General features: G+C 51.0%; 1 protein-coding gene across 1 annotated transcript; it reads left to right on the top strand.

Moving 5' to 3' along the window:
* The first annotated feature begins 6625 nt into the window (after window positions 1-6625).
* LOC104514038 (galactosylgalactosylxylosylprotein 3-beta-glucuronosyltransferase 1-like) lies at window positions 6626-9822 on the top strand. Its single transcript, XM_010157574.1, has 4 exons — window positions 6626-6737; window positions 7059-7597; window positions 8945-9241; window positions 9736-9822. The coding sequence occupies exons 1-4, from the start codon at window positions 6626-6628 to the stop codon at window positions 9820-9822; spliced, it is 1035 nt and encodes a 344-aa protein (XP_010155876.1).
* Window positions 9823-10094: the final 272 nt, after the last annotated feature.

The raw sequence follows: 10094 nt of genomic DNA, 5'->3' as shown, positions 1-10094 counted from the left end.
GACTTGGCCATCCTTCCCCATATTGTTTCATTATTTGTAGTTCTCTGGGGTTTGCCTCTCCGGGGGGCTCCGTTAATTTTGTCTCTCTCTCTGTCCCCACAAGCTGTAGGGACGCGCTCACCTCATTCAGGTGGCGAGTGTTGCTTGCCCAGAGCCCTTCACGAGGCCTGTGGCAAGGAGAAGGTAAAAATCCCAGGAGAAGAGCACCCTTCCACCTTGGGACGGGACCGCAGTGGCTCGCCTTGGCTGTGCTACTGGGAGGTCAAGATCCCAGCGGTGGGTTTGGGAAAGAGCCTTTCCCTTCCCCGTTCCATCACTAAAATATCCCTTCCCAGACCAAAATACTCTTCCTTTCTTTGTGTTTTGGTGGGTTTTTTTGGCTTTTAAGCCACCTGTTTCCAGAAGAGTTTGGGGGGAGAAATTGGAAATTGCTGCTCACTGAGCTGAAAACCAAATGTCCCTTTTCCCCTTGTGTTTGCCACCCCCACAAGAAATGCAGCTGGATGTGAACCCTAAGGGTTCCTTTAGATGTAGCCTTCCTTTCCATCCTGCAGACCTGTCTCGGGGTCTGAGGAGTCCCGCTGCTGAGAAATGTCCTGTCGCGGCTATGTTTGCCCAGTAATTACCCCTGCTTATCCCAGAGCAATAACCCATTCCACCCACTTCTGTGGTTCCTGGGATCCATCCTCCCACTTTACCGTGCACATCTCAAGCAGGCGGGGGGCTGCCCGGCGAGGGGAAGCGCCGCAGCATCTCGGCTTGTCTCGATTAAAAACGGTATTGAAGTTTCGGCTGAAGGCTCTGATGGGCCCGAGGGAATGGGGAGCGGGGAGAGGGGACAGCAGCTTCCCATGGCTTTCAGCAAAGCAGAGACGGAGCCGTTGCTGATCACCACAAATACCGGTGCTGCCATGAATTATGCATCCCTTGTTTAAAGAGAGGTCGCTCTCATCAATAATTGAAAGCTCTGCCTTCAGCATCACATCTCCCACACCGGGAGTTAGGGAACTCATGAAATCTGCATGGACTTCCTCAAGGTGGCTAGGGGCTGGTGGAGAGAGGCAGCAAAATGCAGGCAAAACAGGCCCAAAACCTCACTGACGGTTTCCGTGTGTGAAATTAAGACTCATCTGCACCAGGCGGCAGCTCTGCTCCAGCTCTGCCCCTCAACGCTCCTCTCTCCTCCCGAATCCATGCCTCTCTCCTCCCAGGGCACGTGCAGAACAGTAGGCTTGCAAATGTGGTAAAAAACAAGGTTAGGGGGTGTTTCTTGAAGCTTTTGGCTCCATTAGCTGAGACTAGTTTGCTTTGGGTGCTTGCCTAGAAAAGTCTTTACACTGGATGGCGGGATCTTCCCGGGGGAGAATTTGGGTTCTAAAATTTGTCCCTCTGGGAAAAATGCTGATCTTCAGAGCCTGTGTCTCCAACATGCAGTCCTGGGGCTGGGGTTGGGTCAACATTTGGGTTGTGGTAAGCCTGGCTCAGGCAGATTGGCTGCCCCGAACCAGAGGCTGCAAAATCATCTTTCTTACAGGGCAAATTTTTTGAAAGGTGTGATTCTCATGCTGAATGAGGTGGGTGGAGGGCAGACGTGAAACCTCAGAACAGAAGTACCAAGGCCTGTGTGATGCTAACCATTTCGGAGTTATCAAAAAAGATGTAAATTGAAGAGCTTTTCAACAGGGATGCAGGAAAATCACTGTCACCTTAACTCACACATCAGCCTTATGATCCTCAGTCGGCTGAACCTCCTCCTTAACGTTCACCTTTCTCTACCATTCACCCAACGTGTCCTTTAAAACCATGCTGCAACTCGGGGAGAAAGTCACGTGTGACCTCTTAAAGTTGAATCTGAAGAGTGAGGCCGCCTGGGTTGTTCTCCAGCCTGGGATTCCTTATCCCGGCCCCAACATCTGAGGTGCCGTGCCTCTAGCGAAGTGTACCCTGTGTTGGTAACTCCTCAACAGCAGGCGAAGGGATCGGTCACACGTGATGCTCCGAGCCTCAGCCACACCTTCTCTTCAGCATCAGTCTGGGGCATCCAGGCTGGGGCCGGGCTCTTCCCTCCGCGCGCTTCTCTCCTTCTCTTCTCCTGAATCCTTTTAGATGAATGCCCTCTGCATCTCCACCTGAGCTTAAACGGAGACTGGACGCTGTTGTGTCCTGGGAATCGAGAAGTCTGACGAAGCGGCGTACAGCGAGAGTAGCACGAGAAACATTTTGTCCCCATCATGCTCAGCTCTGTGCTCTGTGTGTGTTTGTTTATTTTTTAATGGAGAGAAGAAGATTGATAGATGAAATTAAGAAGAGGGATGTGTAATTGGAAAACGACTCAAGAAGGCTACAGGCAGCATATTGAAGGCATCCATCAAACATCCAGCTAATCTTGTTAAGGGTGTGTAACACAAACGGGCTGCAGGAGACACTAGGAAAAAAATAAAAGGGAAGAGAAAAGGGAATAGGTAGGACAGGGGAAATAGCAAGGGAGGAGAAGAACCAGCAAGAGAGTACAATCAATAATATTTGTATTGCAGTCGCATCCAAAGGCTCCTGTTGGGATCAGTGCAGGACTGTACAAGCACATTAAGAGACGGTCCCTGCCCTCTACAGCTTAAACCCCGGAATTACGGGGTGATCGCTGGAGATGGGTTTAGATGATCACAAAATTTTCTTCTGATCTTGAATCTCATTTAATAGGATCTACTCTGAATCCTATTAAAGGCAGAAGGAAGGTAGCTGGTTGTGCCAACAATACACGCAGTGATTCCTGCCAGCCAGGCATGCAATTAATCTGAGCCACTTAGGGGACTTTATTTTTAATTATAAAAAGTAGGTAGAAATATGTGCAGTAAACCCCCGGGAGCCCTGCTGGGGCCATCAGCAGGCTACCCAGAAGAACTGACAGGTGACGGGGTGTTGATGCTGTGTTTTCAAGAGCGTGGGCTGATGCCTTAATGGACCACTTTGTGGGAAGTACTCCATGCAAGGTCGACATTAAGAAAATGCAAAAGGCCTTTGTGTGGGGAAGGAGTGAAGATGAAGGCTGAAGTTATTAGTGGGCCGAGAGATCCCTCTAATATCTAAGATCCCTCTTGATCCCTCTTGATCCCTCTGGATCAAGAGATCCAGAGTCTTGGAATCAGGGAAGAGGACACAGTCCTTAAGAGGGGACCGAGAAAAGGCAGGTGAAAGATGTAAAGGAACACAGAAGAGCACAAGCGTGATGCAGGGGGCGGCAGTGGGAGAGAGAAGGTAAGGTTTAAAAGAGAAAATAAAGCATTCCAAGAGAGATTTTCTGAAAATGGCATTAACGTCAGACTCCTCTGTGAGGTTCACAAGCGACCTGGTGCTTTCAGTGGGGCGGAAGTTCTTCAGCACTGCGTGCTTTGGAAAAGCGATAGAGAGAAGGTGCACGTAGAAATAAATGAGCAAGGAGCACCAGGGGAGTTGCACACGCAGGCAACATCTCCGCTTGTTTGCAGTGTTCGGGAAGCATGAACAGGGCTGGCTGTGAGGAGGAGGAGGAAGAACTAGAAAGGGAATTCGTTAAAGCTCCTCTAACTCTGATCCGCTCTCCTCTGGTGCTCTCCTGGTAACACAGCTGCCACTGCCGCCTCCTCCTCCTCTCCTCCCCTCCACAAGCGACCCGAGTTTGCAGCAGTGGCAGGCCTGCTGCAGAGAAACTCTGCCTGTATAATTAAGGGCTTTTATTAAAGGGAAAAACCACCGGCTGCCTGACTCCAGTGCAGGGACATTGGTAATTGCGAGCATCCCAGGGGAAGCGAGGAGCTGTGATGACCCCGAGCCAGGGCCCGGGTGGACCCAGGTGTCTGCTGCCGTTACAGGGCGGTACAGAGCCCTCCTTGTTCTCACGGCCCCGAGTGACGGGAAGCTTTGCTCTGCGCTACTACACTGGTAAGGAGAATTTTTCCTGGAAGGAAAGCAGCCCCTTGTGTGGGTAACACCATCCTGCCCGTGTCCAGCCTAGATCTGTACCTTACCCAACACCTATGCCTTCAGCACTAGAGCTGCAAGGAGCCTCTTGTACCTGCCCCGGACACAGCCATCAGAAGGGAATGAAGTTCTGCAGAGCCAGCATGTTTGCTCCTCCTGGCATCATCAAAACGCTTCCGTGTGCCCCTGGCCACACAGACTCCTTGGCCCGCTTCTTCATCAGTTTTCCGTAGCTTGAAAGTAGAGGAATGGCCACCATGGTGTTACAGATTGCCACCATGAACGGTTGGTCTGGGGAGCAGTGGGGGTAGGTTTCCTAGAGGGATTGCTCCAGCACGGTGCCGTTGGTGTCTAACAAGGAACGAGCTCGCGTTGCAGCAGTTTCCTTAGCAGAGCTTGCGAGTACCCACCTGCCTGCCAGAAAACTTGCTGAGACACACCAGTCTTCTGTCACATTTGGCTGAAACGGGCTTGATGGTTACTGGCAGTAGGGTAGTGATGAGCCCTGCAATCATATAATCCTTGTTTTTTCAGGACACCAAGGTAAAACGTCAGAGAAAAAATGAAAGATGGGTCCTAAGAAGGTCACAGGGTATGAATTTAGAATAGGATTCCCTGATATCTTCCAGGAGTACCATGTGGCTGCTCTCACTCCAAAGCAGGGCCCTTTTGGACCAGTCATCATGTTCCTTCTTGCGCAACTCAAGGCAATCCTTCTTCCCCTTTGGACAGATAAGGAGCTGCTGGGTCCAGATCCTGGGAAAGGAGTTTCCTTTGCACTCCGCGTGCCTGCGTCCCTTTGAGGACCTTGGGTTTTGATGAATGGCCTCCAGTACACCTAGGAATTCCCTGGCAGAGCAGGAGTTTAGAGCCAACCAATTTGAAACTGTTTTCCATCCTTTGTATCAGTGTGATGCCATCTCCCTCTTCCCTCAAGCTGCCTTCAGCCTAGGAGAGCACGAGGTAGGGCTGTGTCGCTCAGCAGCTCGCCGCTTCCCAGGGCGTGCGACTGCAGTTTCCCAACAGAAATCTCTCTGCAGGAGGCTAATGAAAGTTTTATGCTCCCTTTAGCCTCCTAATGAGCATCGCTGTGGTAGCAGGGAAGTCCACCGGGAGAAGTATTTGGCATCAGAAAGGTAATCCCAGAGGAAACAGATTACAGCTACTACCAGGAGGGAGAGGGCAATAAAATGCAGCTATCAAACAACAGGCAGACTGCTCGGAGTGAGAGCAGAATGTCCACAGATGCTAACGAGTAACTTTGCTCTGTACCCATCAGCGTTTCCGTGGGCTGCTATTAATGCAGCAGCAGAAGTGGCTCCCCTCTTTCTGGAGTGCTGCTTTTGTTGCTGGTGTGTATTAACAGTATCGGGAGGTTTCACACCCAGAGAGGGACCAAAGCAGAAGCTGGAAGTCAGAGGGAAACGTTTCTGACTGTGCCAGAGCCATACGGGCGGCAGCACGTGCTCTGGGCGAGCCTGTTGGACACTGGGCTTCCAGAAGTCACCTCTGGGATCTCGTGCGTGTATGACTTACTACACACAGGCTGTTAAGGGTCTTTCAAACAAGGACTGAGACCTTACCACACCGTGACTTTACGCAAGGCTCAGTTACATCCCTGAACAAGTCGTTTGCAGTAGATGTCCAAAAACTTGAGTCTGTATCTTCCAAACTGACCGTTAATGTTGGATACTTTGGTGAAGGCATGGCTACCTTGAGAAGCCAAGGATCTGGTTTCAGGCAGACTGACTGCTCGTTATTCATATTAACCAGTGGGAGCTGATGGTGCTCAACAATTGTGAAAAATCAAACACAGGACTACTGTAGCTTGGACCACCTGTAAATAAGCCAGCACCTGTTGGTGGTTATTCCTGATACTTTTGTCCTTTGTTTCTCTTTATTTTAGTTGAGTTCCTCTCACCTTATAGAAGGAATCCTGAAAACACATATTAACTGTTGCAGTTCCTCAGACCTCATGGTCATGTACGTTACAGAAATGCTGAGAAAGATGTTAAAGCGTTCCAAAGTTTGTGATTTAACCTAAATGCTGCAGTGGCCAAACACTGCAAGCCTGGATTAGAAAGGGATGTGGAATAATTACCGTTTCAGCAGGCATCACCAGCGCTGTGGGACGACTGAGGCAGGGATTTTGTGGAAAACTTAGTAGGTGATAGCGTGCATCCCTGATTGCCTCATTAAAACTGCAGGAGTGAGAGAGCTGCCGGCTATCTTGAGGATGCCTGACATTTTCTGTTTTGGCCGCTTGCATGTGCAGGAACACCAATCTTGCACACACTTTTAAAAATATTCTACAAAAGAAGCAAATTAAATGGTCACCACGAAGCTGAGGAAGGAATACCAGCCCAGGAGAGGGGGCACGTAACAGTCCCCTCTGGCTTCCAAATCAGCATCATGCACAACCCTAAGTCAAGGAATTGGCCAGGGCAACTTGCAGCGTTAATGGGGCTCCTTGTAAACTTAGACAAACGCTTTGCTGGATGGCAGCCCAGCCTTTGGCATGCCTCCCTGCAAGCAAGCCAAACTCAATCTATTAGTTTGGCCTCTAGACCTACTGTCCTGATGTTTGCGGTGACTGATGTTTTGGAGGCCTTACTGTTGTCTCTGCTCTGAAAGGTAGAGAGATGCCTGGGCACTGGAAGCTCTCTGCAGCATGCTGAGGAGACGTAACCTTCTTACCACGCTCCTGATTGCCTTGCCATGGGCTCTTCTCCTCACCTTGTGGCACCAGTACCCAACCACCCGCTACCTCAGCCTGCTGAGAAGTAAGTGCAAGAGTTCTGCTGTCCGTGTGCTGGTTGGTTTTGAGGATCGCTGGGGCAGACCCTCGGTAGGAAGTGCTCTGTCGTGGGATGGGTTAAACAGAGCCAAACTTGCCTGAAGGCCCCCTCAGGGTTTGCCTACAGCAGGCACGCAAACTGCTCTTAAGAGTGCGTTAACCATGCGCCTTAGGCTGGCTTTGGGGAGAGGATGCTGATGCGCCGAGCACCAACTCCACACCGATGTGTCCCCAGCATTCCCTGGAAAGGAGGCAGCCCACAGGGATTAGTTCTCTAACATCTTTCTTCTTCTTCCTTACGTCCCAGAAGAGACAGATGAGAACGTGACCTCTAAAGCTCTCCTCAATGGTACATCTGCGCTGAGAGAAGAAGGCTTCCCATCATGCATCCGGCAGCAGCAAAGCATAGGGGCAACGCCTAAAGTCATCCAGAATTACGTGTACTCCAGGCCTCCCCCGTGGTCAGACACCCTCCCGACCATCTTTGTTATCACTCCTACCTACACCCGGCCAGTGCAAAAAGCTGAGCTGACCCGCCTGGCCAACACCTTCCTACACGTACAGAACCTGCACTGGGTGGTGGTGGAGGACTCGCCGCGGAGGACCAACCTGGTGTCCAACCTGCTGGAGAAGGCAGGGCTCAACTTCACCCACCTCAACGTGGAGACGCCCAAGAGCTTGAAGCTGGGGCTGTCCTGGATCCCGTCGCACACCCCACGGGGGACGCTGCAGAGGAACCTGGGGCTGCACTGGCTGAGGGACAGCTTCAGTAACACCGCACCGCCGGAAGGCGTAGTGTATTTTGCCGATGATGATAACACCTACAGCCTGGAGCTCTTTGAAGAGGTAAGAGCCGTAAAATTACATGGGATAGAAAAGCAGGATAGAGCTGCAAAGCCTCTTAAGGCCAGGTGCACTTGTGAAGAACTCTCACATAGGGGTACCACGTGGATTGTTAGCGTTAGCTGGGAGACAAGGGCTCTGGCATGCGGCCTAGAGCCCTCCTCGCCCACCCCAGGCTCGGTGGGAGCTGGGTGCGGGGCAGATACAAACCTGTCGTTCTGCACGCCCAGCAGCCGTGCTCTGAAAGGCTGAAAGAGCAAAGAGCACAGCTGTCCTGGGTAGGCTGCAGATACGAATAGCCACTCACGCAGCGTTGCACCAGCTAGAGCCCCTTTTGCCAGGGACCGGAGGATATACGCTCCAGAATTCATACCTCTCCTCAGGGATAGCTGACCTGATTTAAATAAGCACCGAAGACAAACTTCTGGCAAAGCATAATTCCGCACTGTTGTGCATCCTCTGCTGTGATGGGCAGGGGATGTTAGAAAAGCTGACTGATTTTCTAATTCCCCTTTTCTCCTTGATCGCCCTTCTGTACTCTGAGTTCCAGCCGCCACAACAGGACTGTGCCCCTGGGATCACAGAAGCTTGCCCAGACTTCTGCTGGAAACCTGGCTTTTGTGAGATGCCAAGTCTATTGTAAACTTTCAAAAATGATTATTCAGTAAACTCCCTTGTCACCAATTTAAGCCAAACTGCACTACACCACTTGAAACACAGAGTTACGCATCGGAACACACTGCCAGTTTCCAGATTTTTTTTTTTTTTAGATTGCTGTTAAGCTCATCCTTTCTTAGTTCTTCCCAGCTCCTCTCTGACAATTTCAGTAAAACCCCACTCTTTTAGGCAGGAGCCATGGATGGAAGAACAAGGGTCGGGGGAATTGGCAATAAGTGAGGACAAGGATGCATCGGACAGGGAAGGAGATGACTTGCGTGAGGGTGAAGGTGGAGTGAGTGGAGTCGATAACACAGAACTAGAGGCCTGGTAGAAGCTGTGTTTGGCATTTACAAAAAATGATAACATTTTGTAATAAATGATGAAAGTTCAGATGAGATCACAAACCCAAAGGTTTTCCTTCTTCTGAGGGACTGAACGTGGGCAGGGAAAAGCGGTGAGTTTGCTGTTCAGGGAGGAACGTGCTAAGACAGCCTTCTGGCTTTGCAAGCTGTAGCTCTTGGAGCAGGAGCTCAGGTGAACAGGAGCTTGTGCTGCCGGGAGCTGTGTGATTGTGTGGGACGACAGCGGGGGAGGACAGGTGCCGATGAAAGCAGGGGATGGTACACTAATGGGTCGGGACAAACGTCGCGGGGTTGGATTCTCACAGCGCGCTCTCTTTCTGGCACACAGATGCGCTACACGAGGAGGGTGTCGGTCTGGCCAGTGGCTTTCGTTGGGGGGCTGCGATTTGAGTCCCCAAAAGTGAGCCCAGCGGGGAAGGTGGTGGGCTGGAAAACCGTCTTTGACCCCAACCGGCCCTTTGCTATTGACATGGCTGGATTTGCTATCAGCATCAAGCTGATTTTGGAGAAGCCTCAGGCCAGTTTCAAGCTGGAGGGAGTTAAAGGAGGCTACCAGGAGACCAGTCTGCTGAAGGACCTCGTGACTATGGATGGGCTGGAGCCCAAAGCAGCCAACTGCACAAAGGTAAGACAAGAGACCTTGAAGATACATTCTCCTTGCTGGGTCCTGGCAGCTTTTGCAGCCTCCTGCCACGCTCCTCCACCTTCCACCACGACTGCCCTGCACTGGCACATGTCGGTGCTGAACAGTGCTGGGACAGGCGGGCAGAGCCTGCCAAACTCTTCACAGATGTGAAGCTCAGCGAGCACTGAGGAACAGTTAGTGCTGTGCACTCGGTGTTAATCAAGAGCCTCAGACATACAGTTCGTGCCCAGATTGCTTCTCGAAAATCCAGGAGGATTGGCAAAGGGTTGAGTCTGGGGTTTCGGTCCAGAATGATCCCTCCTTCTTGTCACTGTTTTATGCACCTGTGAAGTCTCTCCCAAGTTCAACCCCTTTAAATCACACGCATCAAACAGCTACGAGCCCCAGGTTGCTGAGGATCCCACGCCATGGATGCGCTGCTCTTGAGTTTCCATGACATCCAGAGCCCCTGAACATTTTGTGATTCCTTCTAGGTGTTGGTCTGGCACACAAGAACTGAGAGGCCCACTCTGGTTAACGAAGGCAAGCGTGGATTTACAGACCCCAGAGTAGAGGTGTAAACAGACAGCTCCAGGATGTGAGTACCCTTGTCTTTACTGGTTTTGGCAAGGCAAATAATCTGTACCTTTTTCCTTATCTATGTTGTTATTTCCTCAAAGACTGCATCTATGATTGTCCCAGTAACTCCCTTAGCATGCCACCCTTTGCACAAGAAGTAGGTCCTCATCTTTATCCACTTACAGTCTGCAATTTCACATTCATTCAAGCCTCCTTGCAGTCCACATGGGAGCTTTGCCTGCATACAGACAGAGAGAGAAGTGGCACAAGAACC

The sequence above is a fragment of the Eurypyga helias genome, unplaced genomic scaffold, assembly GCF_000690775.1.
Source record: "Eurypyga helias isolate BGI_N326 unplaced genomic scaffold, ASM69077v1 scaffold19378, whole genome shotgun sequence".
Lineage (NCBI taxonomy): Eukaryota > Metazoa > Chordata > Aves > Eurypygiformes > Eurypygidae > Eurypyga > Eurypyga helias.
The sequence above is the reverse complement of the archived record's forward strand: the minus strand, read 5'-3'. Positions and strand labels throughout refer to the sequence as shown.

Excerpts from the sequence above, each read along its gene's own strand:
- LOC104514038 (XM_010157574.1), top strand. The coding sequence starts at position 6,626 with ATGCTGAGGAGACGTAACCTTCTTACCACGCTCCTGATTGCCTTGCCA. Across the intron at positions 6,738-7,058 it reads CTACCTCAGCCTGCTGAGAA|AAGAGACAGATGAGAACGTG; the intron begins GTAAGTGCAAGA and ends CTTACGTCCCAG. Across the intron at positions 7,598-8,944 it reads GCCTGGAGCTCTTTGAAGAG|ATGCGCTACACGAGGAGGGT; the intron begins GTAAGAGCCGTA and ends TCTGGCACACAG.